The 22815-nt window shown below is 42.4% G+C and overlaps 1 protein-coding gene and 1 long non-coding RNA gene across 9 annotated transcripts in view; one reads left to right on the top strand and one right to left on the bottom strand.

The window, feature by feature from the left end:
- Window positions 1-12425, bottom strand: part of BMPER (BMP binding endothelial regulator) — a 236397-nt gene extending 223972 nt beyond the window's left edge. For 2 of the 8 annotated variants that reach the window (XM_070511714.1, XM_070511691.1), the window contains exons 1-2: window positions 10587-11101; window positions 9457-9542 (exon numbers count right to left, since the gene is read on the bottom strand). In XM_070511714.1, the coding sequence (XP_070367815.1) occupies window positions 9457-9542; window positions 10587-10719 (219 nt within the window). In that variant the 5' untranslated portion in view covers window positions 10720-11101. Of the gene's footprint in view, window positions 1-9456; window positions 9543-10135; window positions 10253-10586; window positions 11132-11670; window positions 11801-12235 lie in introns of those variants that run through there. The other 6 variants (XM_070511687.1, XM_070511719.1, XM_070511712.1 and 3 more) reach the window with 6 other exon arrangements.
- LOC123282974 (uncharacterized) overlaps window positions 10459-22815 on the top strand; it is a 32738-nt gene continuing 20381 nt past the window's right edge. The window contains exons 1-2 of the long non-coding RNA XR_006523369.2: window positions 10459-10654; window positions 20589-20742. This is a non-coding gene — a long non-coding RNA (uncharacterized lncRNA). The remainder of the gene's footprint in view (window positions 10655-20588; window positions 20743-22815) is intronic.

The raw sequence follows: 22815 nt of genomic DNA, 5'->3' as shown, positions 1-22815 counted from the left end.
TTCAATAGCAAGTGCCACAAAAGGACAACTGGGCCTCACTGCAAAAGCACCCTGGTGATTAGCAGTCCATAGATGGACACTGATCAAGCAGGTGAACCGGTGAAGATGAAAAACAGAAGAGCAACCCATCTTGCCAAACCCCCAATACTACCAGGTTTCCATCTCTTATCAGAAAAGATAGCAGTCACTTCTGCTGAAGTTCCGTTGGCTACCCTGAGAGAAATGCAGAGTAAGCACATTTTGAGGTGTTGACAATAAATTGTAATAAAAACAGTCCATTTAATCACTTCTCAGAAGTAGGGCATAAGCAGTAATTGCATAGCATTTAGATAGTGACAGTAGCTATCCTTTCTGAAGTGCCTACCATGTTCCAGACTCTGTTTTAAGAATTTCACATTTTAATTCACAATTCTGACAAAAGCCCTATGATAAAGATAAAGATGTCAAGATACAGAAATATGGGGCCAGCTCTGTGGCTGAGTGGTTAAGTTCACGTGCTCTGCTTCAGTGGCCCAGGGTTTCACAGGTTTGGATCCTGGGTGCAGACATGACACTACTTATCAGGCCATGCTGAGGGGGCGTCCCACATAGCAGAAGCAGAAGGACCTGCAACTAGAATACACAACTATGTACTGGGGGGCTTTGAGGAGAAGAAAGAAAAAAAAAAAAGACTGGCAATAGATGTTAGCTCAGGTGTCAATCTTAAAAACAAAAAAAAAGATATAGAAATATTAGGCAACTCATCCAAAGCCATACAACCATTAAGGAGTAGACACAGGAACCACCACACTATTGTTCCTTAAAAAATACGCAAAAATTACGTGGTAAAAACTGGTTTATGACATACACTTCACTCTCTTCTATTCAAGTTCTTGCCGTTAATAATAATAATTCCATTTACATGAATGGAATAATGGAATAATACTAATTATTAAACGGAATAATAACAATTCCATTTACAAAGGTCTTTCACAAACATCAGGGCATTTAACCCATGCACATCACCTCATCACCTCAGTTAAGAGTTGGAGCCTGGAGATGGGGTCTGCATGGTTATTCCTCTTTAGAGAGGAAGCTGAAGGGCACACACACCATTGTGACTTGCCCAGCACTGACAACTAAGGTGCAGAGAGCAAGGCACCTGCTCAGTGATGCACAGCTACCAGGTGGCCTGGGTAAGACTTGAACCCATAATTTGAGACACCAAGGCCACCACTCCACAGCTTTACTTCAACAATAAAATGAACGTTAAAAATTTAGTGGGGAAAGGAAAATATTTTTCCTGAAGATCTAACTAAGGGATTAAATTATATCATAATATTTTTAAAGCACTATTAACAGTTTACTAGAGCAAACTTGAAAGTTCATAATGGTAAGATTTTATATTAGTCAGGCTCTTTTATATTGTTGCTCTTATTCATAATAAATAATGCTTCAATGTTGCCTTGTCCAGTTTGTACTTAACGGTAGAAATATTCCAAAGACGTTTGCAAAAATATATTACTTTTATCCATGAAATTAGTTTTGCTTTGGTACCTTTTAGAATTTCATGTGGTTTTTATTCACTTTTGCTAAGATCTTTTTAAATCAAAGTTTGGAAAATTTGTGATTTTTGCCCTAAATTTTCAAAGCGCCTACAGCAATCTTAGTTTTGGATTTCTGTCAAATGGGGTTCCGCCAAATTCCGCCTATGATCAATTCAATTCTGCGTGCAAACACGTAGCAGGGACAAGAAAGGTGATCACCATTGTTCACTGTTTCAAATATTCCTAGCAGATGATGAAAAAGTTCCTTCTTTGATATTCTCCTAGAATCTTCCGTCTAATTCTGGAATAGTTAATCCCACTGGTCTTTCCTTTCTTCAAACACCTTCTGCCTCGGCCCATGCGTTCCTGATTCTCCTCCTTTTTCTATAACTGCTTCTCAATGTCAGTCATAGGCTTCTCCTTTTCTATCCTTCTTAAATAGAACCCTTCTTCTAGTTACCATTGTAGTCTCTTTTCTTGAAATCTCAATTTAGATCCCTTCCCAGGATGAGTAATTTATTCCCAAAGTTTTGAAGTTTATTTCAGTGCAGACACTGAACAAATTGGTATCCTCTAGTCCTGATTTCTCTACTGACATCAAGATCCACATTTTGAAGAGCCTACTAAACTTTGCTACTTGAGAGATCTATGAAGCCCAACTCACCACGTCTAAACTCATTAGCACCCACCCACATCCCTGACCTCTTCTCCTCCTACATTGTCTATGACATTGGCTAGAATGCTCAAAATTCCCTTCAATTCACCCCATTTCTCTCCTTTGCCATCTATTTTATTGTCAAGTGCGATCAACTTGGGCTCCAAAACTCCTCTGCAAGTCCAGGGGTTCCCAGCACATTGGTATGCTTTTTTAAGGTGAGCCACTCAATTTTGATGATTGTATAAAATTGGTGCTGACTCTGAGAATACATACAATCATGGTAATATCTACCAGAATAAATAATTTGCTGAATGAGTCATGCAACAGTGTAGAGCAAGGAATCACTGTGAGTTAGAGGAGAGAGCTGGCACCCAAAGTGGAATTTTGAAAGTGGGAAGTAAACCATTTAATTCAAATAACAGCACCCTGCTCCAAAGACATCGAGTGATTAGCAAAGTGACGACCTAGCACGTCACTCCACCGTACTGACTACTGCACTTCAATTACTATGTCTTGCTGGGCATGGTTTGAAGTCTTTTAATCCAAATATTCTAGAACTAGAAAGTGGTTAAAGAAATTCAAAAGAATGAGTGACATTGGTTTATCCTAACATCTTCTTTCCATTCCCACTGCCCACCCCTGTTCCAGGCTGCTTGCTCCCACCTGACCACAACACATCCCTGGAGTCTGTTATCCAAAGGCCATCCTCTCCAGACTCTAAACATGCCCCACAAAAGCTCCTAGAGGCATTTTCATAAAACACATCTTATTGTGCCATGTGGCTGTGCCAACATATTAAATGGCTGCCCCTGATTACATGAGTGGAACTGATCTCCTTATTATTGCCCTCAAAGTTCTCCCCTTGCTGGCTCCCACCAAGCTTCCTAACTCCAGCTCCCATTGGAGCTTTGGGAACCCCAGACTCCATCAATTCCGCACATCCTAAGCCTATACTCCTCTGTGCCTTCCTCCAGCACTGCCTCATCTTGACTATCCCTCCTCCGCTTGTCAAGGTCCCAGATAATCCAGCCAGAATTTATCTATGACTCCCTCAGTGCCTGGGTTCAAGTCTAGCACAGTGCTTCTCTCTCACTCCTGTGAAACTTATTTACGCATGTGTCTTTCTCCCCTGTTAGGCTGTGGGCAAGAATCTGTACTATTGGTATTTGACTCCCCAAGGTGCCCAACCAGCACAATGCTTCAAACACAGAAAAGGCTAAAAATAATAAAATAAAATGGAAGGGGAGAATGAAGTGTGGAGAGAAGGAAGAAAGAATAATATTATTGAATTTATAACCAGCTATCCCTAGTGCTTTGAATAGTGTTTTATAGAATTAGAGCTGGGAATCAAGAGGTCTTAAAATATGCACCCAGCTCGTTTGCTGATCTTAACTAAGTTCAACAAGCACACTTGACCTCCTGGTGCCATGAAAGGTGGTGTTATTCATATTCTTTTATAGCGCAAAAGATTCAACATACTATCAGTTGGACACAAGTGCCAGAGCAGAGGGTGTGAGAAACTGATATCCTTTATTTATTCAACAAATTTTTACTAATTGGCTTTATTTTCCATTGTTTTGCCTTGCCTGACTTTTCCCATTATGTCCTTTTCTCCTGCCCTCACCGTGTTTGTATCCTAGTCCAGCGAAGTACTCAGCATTATCTCCTAGGCTTAAAACACACTTAACTCCATGCATTCTGGAAAGACCAGTGCCGTGAAGCAAAATGAAAGCGTGTTTAAAATGGGATGAGGATGGGGAAGAGGAACACAGGAGTAAGCAGGCAGCAAAAACCCACTCAGGTCTGGAACGGGGTTGAGAGACTTCCATGAGGCGGGCCAGGAAAATCCCCATGATGCCAGACCACTAGGCAGTTTTTCCAGAATTACGGCGCTCCTGAGTCCCAACCCTATCCTTCTGCCAATAAAAGTACAAGTGAAGGTGACCCCACAGGCATAGAGATGTAAATACTCTGCAGAAAAACGAGGCCCCTCTTCCATGGAAAGTTTTTTTAGCATTTAATGGAGAGCAAGGGGAAAACTTACACCAGGGCTCGAACACCACTGGACCAATAAGGAAGCGAGCCCAGCTTGGCCCAGTCTAAGTCTAGAGGGACAGAAAACCCCCCTAAATGTCACTGCCTTAACCCTGTTCATTCACAGCGATGGGTGGGCTTGGCATCACTATCTGTAGGTCTCTTCTCCATCAGCTTCCTTTTGTTTCCTTTTCTGATAAACCTTTGCATGCATCCTATTCCGGGTGAGGAAATAAAAATCTAAACAATAAGTTCATCATCAACAACAACAATAACGACTCATTCTGGAGAGCTTACTATATGCCAAGCCCTGGGCCAAGACATATATGCTGTATCTCATTTAATTCTCACAGCAACTCTATGAGCTGGGTATTGACATCCATCCCACTCTCCAGATGAGGAAACTGAGGCTTAGAAAGGTGGGGCAACTTTCTCAAGTTCACCACCAGTAAGTGACATAGCCAAGATTTGAACCCAGGCCTGTCTGATACCAGGCTCTCTGCCAAAATGATAGGAAGCCAGCCAAAAGCTGTCTGAACTGTGTCTTCCTCTGAAAGGGTCCACCATATCCCAGGCTTGGTTTGTGCTACAAGACCAAAATCACTCCAGCTGCCCCCAAAGAGATCCTATATCAGCCTTGTGGAGGTTGAAATAACTCTCTGAAGCCCCTGGAAGTGTTTGTAGACATTTTTAAGTAGTAAATAACTAGAGAAGCAAATTGGTTTCACAGAGAAGGCACTGGTTTCACATCCCAGTTTTCTTAGTAACTGTGTGACCTCAGGACATTGGCTCTGCCTTTCTAAGCCTCAATAAAGCATGGGTAAAACAAACTGCCTCAGAGCTGGTGTTGGTGAATTTGCCAGCACAATGCTATAATTTAGTTACCTCCCCCTAAAACTGCTCTATTGACTACATTGTTCTATGGAAGAGCAATTGGTCCCTACACTTTCTAAACAAAGTGTAAATAAATAAATAAATCTGGATCACTTCCTTAGCGAGCATCCAAAGTCTAAACATGGTATGAAACAATTTTCAAAAAGTTATGGTCATCTATGTATATGTGCATATACTAAGGTCTATATCTCTCTGAACATACCCGGATGACTTTCTATCTTCTCTTTCTCTTTCTCTGTCTCTCTCTCTCCCTCTCTCAACTCCCCACCTCATGTACGCACATATACACACACACACACACAAATTGAATTCGGATGCAGTGTTATTGCCCTCACTCTCAAACATGTGCCTCACACTTGTTCAGATAATGGATATCTATTCGCTAACCGGTTAATCTGAACAATAAAACACACAAGGATTTTATAGAGATAAGGCACCCGAGAGAATGGAAGACGCTGGCAGCTACTTGTTTAGCCGCGGAGGATTTTTGTGATTAAAGAGTAGAAGACAGCAGACAAAGTCCCTCTGTTTCCACCACTTGGTTGGCTCCAAGACAGGTGGAGCCCCGCTTCTTGTAACACCAAATTTCACGTTGCTTTTTATGAGCAGAGGGTCCATTTCTACATTGCACCTCTGGATTTAAAAAAGGAAATTTAAACCTCAGAATAATGTTTTTTGCTGAACAAAGCGTATGCCAAACTAAGCTCGGACTGGCTTCTGGTTTTCTGAGTCCCAGCCTCCCAAGTTTTTCTCAGGTTTCCAGTAGTGGGCCGAACTCACCGGCTTGTGCCATTTCCTTCTCCGCTACGTGAGGTGGAGCAGGGGAGATAAGCAGAAGTACCACTTCCCATACACTGGGTGGATGCGGGGATGCCCAAAAGATCTAGAGAAGTGCTCTAGATTCAGGATCTGGGTGTGGCTGGCTCCTATCAGCTGTGCTTCAGGGAAGGCACCAACGTGTTTTTCTAGTCATTATGGGAAAAATAATTCCAGCAAGAAGGGAAAAAAATCATACAAAACAGCAATAAGTCTGAGCCTTCCTTCCTCAGCCCCATAAAAGACCATTTTGTGAGGTGAGGAAAAGCCAAGCTTTGCTTTCTAACTAAACAATGGAGCGCTTTCGTCTTCAATCTAAACTGCTTACCCGTTCCCTAAATTTCAGGACAGTGGTCCAACTTCCCACCTTTCCCCTTGAATAGATGAACTGAAGCTTTTTGACCTGCACACTTTAAAATGATATCCATCACCAGCTAACAACAGGTTATTCTTGGCCCACAACTGATTCTGGCAAGATGCTCAGGTCTAGGCAGACGAGAATAAACGAAAATAAAATTATTCAGTTCTGCCTGCCATGGCCACCGCGCCCGCTGTCCATCGCAAAATTCCCACAGAAATGAGCTCATTCCACCTTTGAAACATTTCGGAGCTTAAAAGTTTAAATCAGGCCAAGTTGATTTTGTGGGGTTTTTCAAGCTTTTGCACTGTAATTACAGACAAGAGTTTGTGCCACCTATTTCCTCCCAACTGTAACATTTTACGTCTTTTTTAAGCGTACGTTGAGGTTAGTTTGTTTTTAGTACATGTTATGAAATAAGATATGAGCTTATGCTCAGCCCTAGGTAACTTTCTGCCAAAAGGCTGGACCAACAAAAACTAAATATGACTATTTTCTTTATCCAAAGTACAGTTTTGACTATTACATACCCTCTTCATGTACATACATAAAGCTAGCTCACAACTAAAGCTCCCTGCAGGTCAACTGAAATCATAACGAGATTTTCCTTTCATATAACGCGATTAACAAATGTTAGCTAACTGAACTCCTAAAAGACTCCGAAGAAAAAAACAAAATAACTCACGCAACGCCAAAAAGTAAAATAACTTGACGATCTTTCTATTTTCTCCTTGCTTTTTCACATTTTTAACTAAGCAAACAGCCTGTATTACTTGATTACCAGCATGTGATATAGAAGAAGAAACTGAGAGCGAGTTCCAGTTTCGCTATTTACTAAAATATGACCTTCAACAGCAACTTAACTCCTCCAGCCTCAGTTTCCTCATCTGTAAAATGGGAGTAAAAGCCCTCACGGGACTTTTGTGAGGATTAAATGAAATACTGCAGGCTTAGGTGATTGCCAGCAAATACAGTGTTTCATAAGTATTAGTTGCTATTGCTGATATTATCTATCTGCTAAATACATCTACCTTCCAACTGAAGTATAAAAATGCCAAGCAGCCTCGTGGCAGTCTGGGGTGCTTTGAAATCCATGGACTGCAGAGGGTCCTGTGGAAACTTACAAGAACATCTACAAATAGAAAAGAGCTCATCCATCTATTCTTACTCAGTTTTATCAAGTCGTTACAAATGCTTGGGAAGCAATAATGGCTATGACAACTTAGTCTCCATAATCCTAAATCCTTGCAAAAGTCACTATAACATATCACTAAGCCTTTCAGCTGGGGAAAGAGTCTGAGGCATCTTCTGAATAATGAGTGAGTCGGATTGCCAGAGTCCCGGCTTCACATGTTTAGAAAGGATTTCTGACTGCTCTCACTCAAGGCAGATACCCCCAAATGTTACTTAAAGATGTAAACGAAACTTCTACCCTTCTGAACTTAATCAACATTTTTCTGGAATAAATATCATTCCCACCTGAGTTCCAATTGATGCATCTTTTCTCTCTAGACTCACTCTTTACCTTCCAAATGGCAGGAGTCTAACATCTATCGTATTATCAGTAAGTGCACTTTTAGAGAAAGGCACTATTTTCCCCCCAGGTGGGAGTACTAAAAAGGGGGAATGACGTCTGAAGTTTTCATAATGTTATTTGGGAACAGTTTGCAAAATCCAAACTGTATATTTAAACTTTATAAATGCATAGTAATATTGCTGAGGAGAAAAACAATATTTTCACTTGTGGAGCTTCTAGCATATTTAAATGTTACTCGGTTGGGGTAATTTCCTCTGAAATCTTAAGAGATTAAGATAAAATAATTCACTTACTTACACAGATAAGAGAAATGAAAACGGAAGATTATCTCTCTCTCTCACACACACACACACACACACACGCTGTATTTGTAAATATACAACTGAGTCAAAATTTAAACGCAAAGCTTCTTTTCAGCAAGTCCTTTAGTGAAAGATCATTCATTAATATGGCAACTCACAAACACAAAATCTAAAGAGCCCCTCGCTCCTAGCTCTCGGCATTAAGGCAGCAATATTTAGCGTCGCAGCAAACGTAACACATTTTCACTTGTGTTTCTGTTGATTTCCGTAGTCTCCAGAACCTGATAATCATTTGATACAGGCATCCACCTTCACCCATTTATCATTTTGCAACATTGACCTCATCCCTTGTCATGAAAATGTTTGGGTAGTTTAAACCCAGATGGCTTGGCTTTCACCTAAACATGGAAGAATCCCTTCTCAGTTCCATATAGCACGTTGATCTGATAACAAGCAGTCATCGATCACTTTGGGGCCTTGCATTTGACTGCCTTAATGTATTTCCAACAGGGTTTTGTGATCCGTAGTTTTTAATCAAGATTTGCCAAAAGTGATTGGCATGTAAAACACTCTTAAGCAAAAATGTTGCTCTTTGTGAGTCTATATTTTATCTCAGAAATTCTTAGTCATATAACTTAATCTCCCCGCTTTGGTTACTTATTAGAGCTTATCTTTAACTAGTAACTTAAAATAAATTGAAACAAATTATTTTTTTGACTCAACTAGTCACTGCCAGTGTTAACTAAGCAGCTGACAGCCGGGTGTCATTCTCTATCAAGGATAGAATGTCCTTCCTGACTCATGCTTCCAAGTCAGAAATATAAAGACTGTTTTTGAGAGCTTAGGGTATAACAGGCAAAGAAATCCAAGATTACATCTTGTCCTCATGTTTGTTCTTTGTGACTGTCACCTCTCTTTCCCCTTGTTACATACTTTATCCCTGACCTTTATACCTAAATCTTATCTCCACATTTTCACACTGAGCTCAGATGACAGAATCAAGACAGGAAGTTTGGTGGCACCTATGATTTGGTGGCAAAAGCCATTCCCGGGAACAGACAGTGGAAACCGTAATTATCACTGAGACAATGCCATACAAAGTCCATCTTAAGTTTACTTCTGTAACAGTGATGTCAAAGCTAAGAACTCTCAGCCTGATGAAACAGAAATTGCCAAAGCCCATAAAAATTCAACTAAATTCAATTCACCAGCTAGGTGCAGTTTTGTAATGACTAAGAACAATTTTTAGATCTGCTTATATTATTACATTTAATGGATTCACCTTGTCAGAGGGGGCAGTTGACTTCCCATTACCTGATCTCCATACTTACCAAGCAGACACACATTATACAAGGGTTGTCTGTGATAAATGGAATCTGGAGGACTTCGCCTTCATTTTCACATCTTGCAACAGAACCTGAAGTGAGGAAAAATTTTTTACTTTAAACTTAGCAAAGTGGCATTATTACAAAAATTAAAATTTTTACATTGATCCTTTTGGAAACAACTACCCAAATTTCAGAAATTCCTGAGTGTTAAATTATCAAACTCAATAAAAACAAATTCCCCCCCCCAAAAAATCTATTTTAAATAGTTTCATTTAATTTTTTTTTAAAAAGACTGTGACATATAGACAGATTTTCTGCTCTCAGATGATTTAAGCACAATTCCAAATATTTCACTGGATCTTTAATAATACTTCTCCTTTAGGAAGGCATTTCAACTAAACACACACCCATATGCAAAAAAAATTCAAATTGGCCATTAGGGCAGACTTTAAATTTGAACAAAATTCAGGACTGTGTCAATGAACAGGCCTTTATATGAATCTGCCTCATATTGTCGTGAGTTGAAATCACTTTGAAACACAATCTTCTTTCCTCTTCTCTTAGAAATTGACTCAATATTTTCTTTCCTGCACCAGGTGTCAGTAAAGTATGTCCTTCAGAATAGCAGTTGAGGTCTTCACCTGCCTGAAAACATATAATTATTATATCCTGCTATTATTACCCTTTTAAAATATGATCGTTTCTTTAAATTCGAGGTCTGGAGAGCTGATGTTTTAAAAGGGACTCCTAGCCCAGAAGATATGTTGGAACCCTATAGAGTGAGAAAGGAGGATGTGCGCAAAACGGTGCAAATTTTCTCCTTAATTGTATTGGGAGAGAGCAGATCAAAATAAGGGCTGAGGAAACCACAAAAAATAAAAGAATTTCCAAATTTAAATAGAAGAATTTCTATTATCACTATCAACAGCCTCTCAGCCCTCCACCTCTTACCCTACTCAGTGCCTTCCCACCCTTTAACCCCGCGGGCTTCGCTTCATCCCCTTCGGCCAGCGAGGGGCAGGCGCCTAGGTGCTCACTCCCCACCCTCCAGTCCCCGGGGCAATCCAGTGCCTCTTCTCCCAGGTACCAAGCCAGCCTCTGGGAGGACTGAGCCCTCCCGCCCCCTCCCCTACCTGTCAAGAAGGAGGAAGCCACGGGAATGGGGACCCCCGAGCAATTGAGCAGCAGCAAAACGCAGCAGGTAATCCCGGGCGAGCGCCTGCAGGGACGCTCAGCCAGAGCCCTGACGCCGGAGAACCAGAGCATCGTCACCTGGAGGGAATCCCGGGCGACTGCAGGTCCCGCGCCGCCGCCTCTACTCCGCTACCTCCGCTCGCAGTCAAAAAGGGCTCTCAGCCGGCGAGTGGGGAGACAGTCCGCGAAGGAGGGAGGCGGGCGCCCGGGAGCCTGGGGCGGGGGGGTGGATGGGGGGGCGGGAGAGGGAGGTGAAGGGTGGGGGGCGCCCAGGGAGGAGGGGTCCTGCGGCCAGGCTCCTCCAATGCGGCTTTTTTTTTTTTAAGGAGTTGCTCGCAGTGGCTTAGTCGTCGCCCCCTCCACGCCAAAGAGGGGGCCGGGAGGAGGGGGTGTCGGAGCAGCCGGAGATAGGCAGAGAGGAGTGGCTGCGCTGCCGGCTGCGCACCGCTGCTCTGCGGCCGCCGCCAGGGCTGCAGCAACTGCCCGGGGCGCTGCCGCCGCCGCCGCTGCGGCTCCTGCACCCCCCGCCTCCTGCGGGCCCCGCCGGCTCCCGGCCCGGCCAGCGCGCACGCTCGCTCCGGCTCCGAGACACGGCGCACCGGGCGCCTCCGGGAACCCGCTGGGGGCGCCCCGGCCCAGGAGGGACTGCAGGAGCCCCACGCCAGGGACGCTTCTCAGCCGGGCGTCCAGCCCGCTTCCTGGCCCCTCGAGCGAGGCCACCGACCCCAGGGCGCAGATCCGAGCGGGACAGGCGGGTCTCCACGGCCCGGCGCGCGCCGTGCCTCCTCCCTTTCCCGGGGGCACCGTTCTCTAATGCGGGAAGCCGCACCAACCTTGCTCACGCCCGGGTGTCCCAACCCTATGAGGGAGCAGAAAATGGGGCGCAGGGGCGCCTACCCACCCCCGCTCGCTCCCAGGTGCCCCAGCTTTGGGAAGGAGCGACAAACCAGGCGCAGAAGGGGCCCCGCAACTCTACACTCCCTGCCTTGCTTCCCTCTCGCAGGGGCGCGACTGCGGACTCACGGGCTGAGCGGACAGAGGGGCGAGGGGCCTTGGAGATCAGTGCTCTGTGCTTATGTGTCTGCGCGTCCTGACACTAGGGAGGACAGAAGTTGAAACGACACGCAAGGTCGATTAATAAACCCACAGAGGCGAACGCTTTTCGCCCTTAAAAAATAGGAAGAGTCGCTCCAAGACTCCTCCCTTCCAACTTCGGGCGGACAAGGGCGGGGAGGTGCTGTTTGGCTAATCATTCATTCACCCGCAAAAGAGGGAGGGACACGCCGGCGGCTGATCTCTGGCTGGGGTCGCCACGGCGGCCTCCGGAGCTTGGGGTTCTGTCGCCACCGCTGCCGGGGCTGCGCCCTTCTGGCCCCGCAGTCCTGGGTGTCCGGGAGTCCGACCCTACGTTCCGCGGATCCCCCGGGCCGAACCGCGGCCTCCCGCCCAAGCGGTGGCACCCTCTGCTCAAAGAGGGGCGGCAGTGGAGGAGAGAATTTTTGTAACCAAATTGTGAAGGCGCGGGGTGGGAATTAGGGGATGCTCGGCAAGTTTTGGGACCTGACGATCAGCTGTTCTCGAAGCTCACCGTGAGTCGCCGGCTTCCTCTCCCCAAGAATGGAAATGCGTCCCCGCACGCCCATCCTCCCGGCGGGTCGGCCTGGGTGGATCCGAACGGCAGTCCTCTACTCGACAAGCACTTTTCTCAGCGGGATGCACCTAACGATCTCCCGGCGCAGTGGGTTGTTTGTAGTCGCAGAAACTATACCCTTGAAAGTAAACGAATCTGTTTGCTGGCACATTTAGTCTAGTTCCATCCTGACCCCTCCCCGCTTTAAGGGGGGGCTGTTTTTCTGTTTTCATTTTTTCGAGTGTTTTAGAGGCCTCGCTTAATTAATGCAGCATTGCCCGCATCCCGGTCCCGGCACGCCAAGCAGCAGATCCGAGAGCGTTGCTCTGACAAGGGAAAAAATAAGAGAAGGGAAAAGCTGTCATTAGCTTAGCACGCTCCATTTCCCTCTCAAAACAGATTTTTAGTGTAAAATTTAAATTTAAAGAGAAGAAAGATGATGTGTGGTTGCTTTTTCCCCCCCAAATAACCACCATGGCCAGGCAGCTTATTGAAAATCAGTGTTTAATATGTTTACTGACCATAAAGAAAAGGAACAAGCAAAAAACCCCAGAAAATTCTAAACCCAGCCTTACTACCCAATCCTTAGCAACTGCTTAAAAAATAAAATAAAGAATTTTATTGCTACAGATAAGTAGAATCAGTTGGAAACACTATCATCTCTATCTAAAAGGACTCTCTCTGCATGGGGTTTTTAGATAAAGATGTTAATCATGACTTCATTAAAGGAAATGGGGTAATGGGGAGGCCGGGACCCTTTTATTGCCCTCGACTTCTGCAGTAGATTTGGATAAAGGCACTTTATGGAATTGCAGGACTTTTGAAGAGTGCACGTGAATTACTGTGATGTGCCTTCCCTGGCACCAGCCATACGTCCTCACGGGTCTGCATGACAAAATCCTTTATGATGGGATCTAGGCGTGTGTACATTTCTCAAATCAGAGGCACTGTGCTTTAGGTGCACTGGGAATCTCCCTGTAGGTGCAAATTCAAAAACCACCCGGAAAACATTTTCATCAGCCTGGAAGTTTATGAACGGGAAAGATGTACAGAAGCCTTTGGCAAACCTGTCTCTTCTTCCTGTTTGTTCTCTTCAGCTGCCTCCAGTGATTTCCCTTGCTGCCTTCTGGGCAAACGGGCCCTACTTCTGAAGGAGCATCCTTCTCCCCAAAGGGCTTATCAGAACGTTTCTGCATGCGTCCACTGTTGCTGCCACCACCTCTTTAAGTGATAGTCTATCAGCTGCCCGTTGGTCTCTCTGTCTATACAAAGCTGAGATGTTCTAGGGTCAAAAAAGAAAGAAAAGAAGATGCAGCAGGCCTGTCTGCACTGAAAGACACATAGATCTGCTTTCACGTTTAAGATAAATGGTGCTACCATTCAAATCTCAAAATCCTCTTGATGGCAATGAAAAGGAGAACAAAATATGTATTTGGGTCTGTTTATGATATTTTTCAAGGGGAAGGAGGTCATGGGGCCCAAAGACCATTATTTAACTCAAGGCCTGTTTCAGTCTCAGTTAGACAAAGCACTATCTTGTCGTCCTTAAAACAAAATATATAACCTAATTAGACTAAAAAGGAACTAGGCCTGTGGTGGGGAAATTCTCTTTGTCTCCTTGTAAAACTGTGATGCTGAATTTGCACTGAAAAATCCAACTGAATGTACAATTTAGTGACGTGGATTCAAAGTTACTTCAATGGAAATTACATTAACCCAGCTTCCTAAAAGCCGAAATAACTAGCCCTTCAAAAAGGCAGCAGAGTAAAGGAATTGTGACACCAACCACTAGGGAGGGCCGTAAGTATTCCATAAATGTGTGAGGGTTTTGCTGTATAAAAGACAACAGCCTAGGCATTTTAGACTTGATAAGGATAAGGGATGGTGCTACCAAGAAGCTTACAGTCTGGGAAGGGAGATAGAGCAGGTTTGCAAATGAACACAGTACCAGCTAGGAAGTGAATGTAAGGGGAGGGGAGAACAAGCCCTGCCAGGGAAGTTTAAAGAAAGAAGAGATTAAGCTTCACTTCATGGAGGAGGTGGCACAGGAGCTGAGCCTTGACAAAGGGGGAGACTTTGGCGGGGGAAGGGCAGTCTGGGAACAGCAGAGAATAACAGCAGGGAGACACTCGGTTGATAAAGAGAACAGGGGGCAATCACTTGATTGGCTCTATCTGCTGGCTGAGCAGGAGCTGTGGGAAGGCTTGGAATTACTGAGGAATGTAGTATAGGCAGCAGGTGAAGGATTCACCCCAGATGAGCAACAGGGAAGCTTCCCATGGAGGAAGTGCCTAATTCTTCTTTGAAACAAGCAGACTACATTTCTTTAGAATGGAAATGATTTCTGCAGGGGTATTCAGCATTCCACATATTTAGTCATTATTAATCATGAGAGTGGAGAGCACCATTTCCACCTACATCTGTTTGAAAGGATTTGGATGATGGAATGTATAATACACATGAATCCCAGTTTTTTAATCTCTTTAGCAATGACTAGATGATTCTTCTTGGGATAAAATTAGAAACGCTGCTTTTAACTATGTTTTAAAGCACCGGAGATCTGAGAGATCATATAAACCAATTCCCTGCCCTTTCACTTTAAAAATGAGAATTCTGAAGGCTAAGGGGTAAATGACTTGCCCAGGGTCACTCAGCTAGTTAATGGCATATATCGTTTAAACAGAACTTCTCTTGCTCTCCGATTATGGTGCTTTCCGTTACAAATGTTCTGCCTTCTGGAGTAAAATTACAGGAAAGGACCACTGTAATTTTTAGATATGATGCAAATTAAAGTTACAGAGTGGCGCAATAGGTACTCAGATATTTCTTTGACTGAACTGGTACTGACAATACACGTTGTAAGACCATAAAAAGCAGACACAGATTTGCTCACCAGTTGAACAGTGGATTTACTCTTAGATCACCAGGCTGAAATGTTAAAGAACCACACTCTCTTCTGGGGTTTGCTACTGGTTTGTTTACTTTCTGGTCCTTCAGAGGGGTGGGTACCACTGTGGCTGATGAATGGTCCTCTAGATTCTGCCACTGGGTTCTAAGTCATTCCAAAGAATCAGAGGCTCTGAAACTACTTTTTTTGTAGGGGTAGGGAGAGTGGGGACAATGACAAATGCATCCTTTCAGGGATATTGGTCTATTTTATTTCAATGATCATTATTAAAATTGAATTAGTAAGTCATTAACCTCACCTTTTCTCACTTAATCATTTTCTCCATTGTTGGTAACCTTAAAGTTCTTTTCATATGACTGTACTCACTAAAGAGTTTAAGATGATAGGACAAAGGCATTTTTAGACATGGTTGCATTGAAATAACAAAATCACTGAATTTTTAAAAATTTTGATTAATATTGTAATAAATAAACTCCCCTTTACTCCCCGGCCCTCCCTTACCCATGACCCCACCTAATCTCTGCCTCAAGGATAATGGTACTCATGAGTAGTAAGGTAAAGTTTGCCTATTTCACAGAGTACTTAGTTGTTAAATGTTCATGAGCCAAAACAACCAGATTAGAGTCTCATAGATTCTTCAGTTCTACAATTAAAACAAAAGCAACTATTTTTCAAAAATGTTTTTTAATTTCCATCAACATCCAAAATATTTGATAAATAAATCATTTTGATATCGGAAGTTACAAAAGATCAGACATAAACTTGACTCCACTGGATCAAAACAAGGCACCAATGTCACTCGTTTGTAGAGAATAACCTTTGAGAAAGGGTCCCTTTCTCTACATTCCATCTGGGAAGTCACTCCCCAGACCAAATCTGCCTAATCACCAGGTTCACTGGCACCAAAGCCACAGCCCCGTCTGTCTGTCTCAAGTCGGGCATGGTTGAGGGAATCTCAGCACAAACCCAAGGCAACAGAATATTAAGCCAATGCCTTGCTCCTAGGGTTTTTCTGGGTTTTATGAGTTCTCCTTCAAGACTTAAAGTTGGTCTCGTTTGGAATAAACATCAACAGAGCAGAGAAAATCATCATTGCTTCAGAACGATTATTTAAGGTTATCTATAGACTCAGAGAGAAACAGTCCAACATTACCTGTTTACAGATTATGCTACGACGATGCTAGTTAACGTGTATGGAGACTGGCAGAGACTCCTGGCTGTTCCACACTACCCATTCTTGCTCAACACAGAACTCCTAATTTGTGTAGCACATATGGCTTATCAACAAACACCACTTTTCTCAACCTCTCTTACAGATAGGAGTGATCCCATGGCTAACTTCTGGCCAATGGGATAGAAATGGAAAGTGCCTTTAAAGGAGGGACATACTCTTCCTTCTCCCCTGCCTTCTTTCTGATGGCTGGAATACCAGCATAAATAATGCTGCCAGAGGCCCAGTAACCACCTTGTCCAGGAAAAGACCTTGGGAAGAAAGCTTTAGGGATATGAGAGCAAAAAGAGAGAAGATTAGACTCTGACACCATGAAGCGCAACGTGAGCCCTGGGCTGACTACCTCAAACTTTCCTGAATATGAGAGGAAAAGCAGCACCTATCTTGTTTCATCTCTTATTAGTGTTTTTTCCCCCTGTTACTTTCAACTAAGCATAAAATCTTCTGAAATATTTAGCACCAAATACAAAGAATAAGTGCTCGATAAAAAGCTAAATATATTAATTAGGTAATTAACCTTTTAATTAAAGATGGAAAGGCTTTCAGGGCCAAAGAATAGATCTAGGATTTCAATCACCGATAGTCCCTGTTTACATGTGTCTTATGAGTTTTAGGAAATTTATAATACTCTTATAATATCTTTCTTTAAACAAACAGCTTTAAAATGTTTGTACACCTATGTCCGTAGCAGCATTATTTCACAAAGGCCAAAAGGCAGAAGCACCCCAAGTGTTTATCAATAGATAAACGGATAAACAAAATGTAGTACATGCACATGATGGAATATTATTCAGCCTTAAAAAGGAAGGACATTGTGACACATGCTACAACATGGATGACCTCAAGGACATTAGGCTGAGTGAAACAAGCCAGTCACAAAAAGAAAAATACTGTATAGTTCCACTTATATGAGGAACCTACAGCAGTCAAATTTATAGAGGCAGAAAGTAGAGTGGTAGTTGCCACAGGCTAGGGGAAGTGCCGGAAGGAGGAGTTATTGATTAATGGGTATATTTTGCAAGATGAAAAGAGTTCTGGAGACGGGTTGCACAGCAGGGTGTATGTACTAACCCTACTGAACTATACACTTAAAATAAAGTGAACTTTATGTTACGTGTATTCCACCACAATTAAAATTTTTTAATAATTTTTTTAAAAAAACAACTTTTATATTTTCTTCTTCATTGCCAAATTAACACAATTTTTGGCCTGAAAAGTAGGCAATATAGACTAACAAAGAGCTGTGTTACAACCTTATCATAGTGACTGGCTTTGTGCTAAACAGTTTACATCAATTACCTCATTCAATTTACCCAAGAAGCTCGTGAGGCAGGTACCAGCACTAGCCCCATTTTATATCTGAGTGAATTAAGCCAAAAGATTAAGTAAATTGTTCGAGATCACACAACGAGGAGCTGACTGAGCTAGCATCAGAAGCCAGGTAGGCTGACTCTGGACATCATGCTCTTATTGGTTAAGCTATTTTGAATGTTTTTGTCTCTAATTATTCTTTGGCAGCATCATTTTTAATAATTATATAATATTCTATTTTATGAAGTTACCATAATCCTCTTAAGTCATCGCCCATCTAACTTGTTTCCAGTTGTTTACTACAGTAACAGACGCTTCAGTGAACATCCTTTTACTATTCATACTTATTTCCCCGAGGATAAATTCATTAATTGGCAGACCAAAGGCATGTGCATTAAGGCTTTTGAATAATATTTTTATACGTTCTTAATCAAAGATTATACTCCCTTTTGGTCTTAAAAATTTTATATGCTAGACTGATACTTGCTCAAAAGGAGAGCAAGTCATTAGGAGCTCTAAGCTCTTCTCAGAGTTATCTTAATAGATGCTTGTAGATGCAGAGGATACACAATTAACTTAAGGCTTGTTAAAAATAAAACACATCCCACTGACTTTCTAGACTTCATTGATTGTGTGGTATAAATATTTATTTGGAGAAATCTTTAAAGAAACAATAGTGACTTATCTGACCACAATCAGCTTCCAGGCATAATATCAAGTGTCTGTGAGCTGGTAGATAATAATCAGCTCCTCCTGGTTTTTCCCTAGATCTCTTCCTAAAACCAGTTTCTTTCAACTGGAATTCTCGGTAGCTTATCCTTCCCCAAGCCGTACTTTCCAGCACCTCCCATCAGAAAGACAGTAATCATAGGAATGAACAATCTTGGGGTCTCTCAGAAGGCAGCAGAATAAAAATTCAAGTGCCCAAGATTTAATTCATCAAAACTGTCCTATCAACTCTACCTTAATTTATGGTAGTTTGCTACCAATGAGATTAGTTAAGTCATTACAGAATGAACAAAACTAATTTCACTAATGTGGGAAACATTCAGAGGGAATTCTTTGAAACGAATCCAATGACTTAATATCTAGTCCTAGTTCTGCCACTTGACAATCTAATGACTTGAGGCAAATTCATTAACTTTGTGAGGCTCAGTTTCCCCTTCTAATAAGAAGCTGAAATAGCGTCACTTCTGCCTGTTTGTCAGGGCTGGATGTGAAATCAATTTATAAAGTGCCGCATAAACAAAGTAACTGAAAAACAGAGATTTTAGATTTGAAAGCACCCTCGGAAAGCATCTAATTCTACTCCTCACTATACAAACTCTTCAACTGAGGTTCAAATAAATTAAGTAACTTGCTCAAAGCTGTAGTAGACATGAATTTTTTCCAAAAGGGCAAGCACCTTCTTTAGGAAATATACCTCAAAATATGTTTTTACTAAAGCCTGCCAATAATTATAACCCCTATTGCTTCACACACTTTACACAAACAGGAGATCATGTGGCCCAAGCTAGACCCATTGTAATCTCTCATCCCTTTGACCACCCCGGGTCTTCTGGATTTTTCAAACTTCAGCTAAGGGGAAAGTACCTTTTCTTCTCTGCTTGAAGCCTGCCACGTGGTTGGCCCTGAATAAATGTTAGCCAACACAGATATTATTGACAATAATAATACACAGGGTTAACATAACAATATCTAGGTACTACAGCAAAGGAGAAAAGAAAGACTGGCCTTGCTAGACCCCTCAGATCACAGGACATAGCCATCAGCAGCCTGTTTCCCTGCTCTGAGCCTACTCTCATCTTCATAGTCCATGTCAGTCTTTACTATGCAAACCTAGAAATCATTCTTAAGGCCATTCAAGGCAGCAAATCCACATTTACTGAAAAACTACCATGTGCATAAAGGTACTTTGTTCCCATTGAAGTTACCATACTTTCTTCTATTTTTTTCTCATTAAAGTTGTCATAATTTCCACTATTCCAATTTGAGACATTATATTCTCTAAGACATATAAAGCAGTCATTTACATTTAACCATTTAAATGTATATATTTCATTTATGTAAATAGGAAGGATTTGGGGAGAACTCAACACCTTTACTGAATATTTTAATTGATGTGGGAAAAAAATCAATTCAAAACGGAGGATCTAGTTCCATTGCATTTCTCATCCCCAGCGGGGTTTATGATGGAAATAATTGCAGGGCATTAGCTATTGTAGTACTAACAGATGCCATTAAATGGACCCCAGACGAAACAAACAAGCAAATGGCAGTCTATTTATGGGTCACTTTATTCTTTACTGCTATAAATAGCTTGTCCTTTGGGCATCATAGTAGGTGTTTGCTCTGTATCTCATGCGAAAGTGTTACTTTTTGCTCTTCAACATCTGGAGACTCTGATAAGCATAACCGTAAGTGAACCCCCAGATCTGAGTGATATGAGAAGGTGCCTCTTGGTCTTACAGTGTGTCACTAGCTCTACTGCTCTATTCTTCCATGCAGTCAATTCCTTAGATGGCAAAAGAGTCAGCACGAAAAATCTGAAAAAGTGGAAAGATTAATTTTGACAAGTTTTTCTTAAGTTAGTATCATCATTACTCTCCCTTAGAGTTTGGAAAATAATTCTGTTGTGCCCTCTGATTGAAGGCAAAATTCCTCCAGGTCACAGAGTTTCTAAAGATTAATACTTTATAATCCAGCCTGGGTAAAGGAATAGAATATTCCAGTAAATTCAATGTTCTAGTTGGTAAAGTATTCTAGATGGAATATATAGTTTACTGATTCTCAAAGCATTAGGAAACAATAAAATATAATTGATAAGCAAGCAATTAAAATGTTGTTTTGATGATTCAAAGGAACTTCAAGATCTTCAGATTCCTTGAAAATCAAAGTGCGGTGGTCCAGCAGCATCTTCATCACCCAGGAGCTTGTTAGAAATGCAGAATCTCAGACCTCATCCCAAACTCACTGAGTCAGAATCTGCACTTAAACAAGGTCGCCAGATGAATGGTATGTACAGTAAAGTTTGAGAAGCACTGTCGGTACCATAGGATGGTCAATTCAAACATGACCTGTGTAGCATACATGTAGCCCAAATGGTGACTAATTAATGAAGAGTTTGAGCGGTAAAAGCAAGACAGGGCACTTTGTTTTGTAGTTTAGTCTACAACATTAATTCATCAGGCTGGCTTGAATGAATAGAAATAATTTAATTTACCAGTGGACAAAGATTTAGGCCCTGGTAATAAAGACCTGACTGACTTATATAAGCGAAAATCTCTGCGATAGCATCTTTATTTGAGGAGTCCAGATTTTCAAAGCAATAGCTCAAGGTCAGCAGCATTTGCCATGTGCAAACAGGAGCTCTTTGTGACTGTTAATCCTGTTTGATCAACTCAATCGTGTGCACTTCTGTATGTACTTGGGAAAGATGGAAAAATAATTTGTTGGGTACTGTGTTATGACATACATGGACTTAGGTATGTGAGTGGCACAGGTTCTACACAATTGTGTGTAGGCTTTCTTAACCTACTTTGAAATGGGATAAGAACACTGATGTTATCTTTTATGTGGACTAAATGCAATAACTCAGTGCCTGGCACATGGAGCTATGTCAATGTGACATTTCTACATTTCTGTGTGAGGAGCTTTGGTTTTTTTCTCATTTTCCCCCTCTTATAAATAACGCTTAGAAATGTGTTTCGGAACTGTTGTGTCTGTTGGGGCAGAAGCGTTTAAATCCTGTAAGGGAGGGGAGCTAACCGCTGGTGTGGAGCTATCCGTCCTGTGCAGACCTAACGCCTGGCTGCCCCGAAAGGCCTGTAGGTGGCAGCACGGAGACCGTCCGACGCGCGCCGCCCGGGACGCCGCCGTTTAAGAGGCGAGCGCGGCGACCCAGACTGTGGTTAAGCCCAGGTCATCTGCCCGAACGTGCAAAGAGTTTGCTCCCACGCATGTAGAAACTCTTCTTTCCAGTACCTGTCAAGATTGCCTTTTCTCTTCTCTCCCATCCTAACTTCTCTGCGTGTGTTTACATTTGTATGGCTTCCTTATTAGGGTGAATCTGAACTTAACTCAGAAAAACTGGCCTTCCATTCCATTATTTCTCTGACCAATTCCTTTTGATTCACACCCAAATACTTCAGAATGAACTTTTGAAAGTTGCTTCTTCCTCCTCCTGGCCACCCTGGGGCACCCCTGCCCCCATCCCCACCATGTTTTTGGCAAATAATAATGCTTGTAAACCACGTGTAGTAAATAACTTGCACAATTCTAAGCATGTTAGTTACCTTTAGTCACGAAATCCTTAAAACTAGGCCATGAGGTAGGTAGTATTGTCAGTAACTTGCTCAAAGTCAGACTATAAACCAGGGTTCAAACCCAGGCAGCCTGGTTCTCATATTGTTGTTTTTAACACCGCGTTGAGCTGCCGCTTAAAGGAAGATTGTAAAAGAAATTTTAAAAGCAATCAGGTAATTGCCTGCAAATTGAAGAGACCTCAGGAAGGAAATAAGTCTTCAACTCTTCTGGAGAGTTCCCCAAATGCAGATAATAACTCTCTGGCCCACAAATAAGCAAGCTAATGGGCTCAGCAATGGCCTAATTTGGGCTTTCACCAAGGCAGGAGGAAGATGAGAGAGATCAGGTCTGGCAACAAAACTGGGAGTCCCATTCAGAAGTGCCTGCATAAAAAAAAGAGTTTCCTGTCTCAAGTCATGAGAAAAAGCCACACCCAGTCCCCTTAATGTCAAGTCCTGACCTATGGCATTGGTTCTGCGTCATCTATCTCATCACACTGCCAGGGAAGATTGACTTCCCTTATTTCTCCCCGGGAGATCTAAAGCAGAGGTAGAATGGAGTTAAACACATTCTTTCAGGGGCTTTGGAATCCAACAGACCTGGGTTCAAATTTTTCTTCCTGTATTTACTTGAGGACATGTAACTTAACCTATGGTAAGCCCCATTCCATTGTCTATAAAGTGGATCACTTGGTAGTACCTGCCTCAGGATGACATGAAATGACCCAGGCAGAGCTGTTTGCACAGCGCCCAGCACTCAGTAAGAGCTTGGCCTGGGTTTTTG

The sequence above is a fragment of the Equus asinus genome, chromosome 1 (genome assembly GCF_041296235.1).
Source record: "Equus asinus isolate D_3611 breed Donkey chromosome 1, EquAss-T2T_v2, whole genome shotgun sequence".
NCBI classification, from domain to species: Eukaryota; Metazoa; Chordata; class Mammalia; order Perissodactyla; family Equidae; genus Equus; species Equus asinus.
The sequence above is the reverse complement of the archived record's forward strand: the minus strand, read 5'-3'. Positions and strand labels throughout refer to the sequence as shown.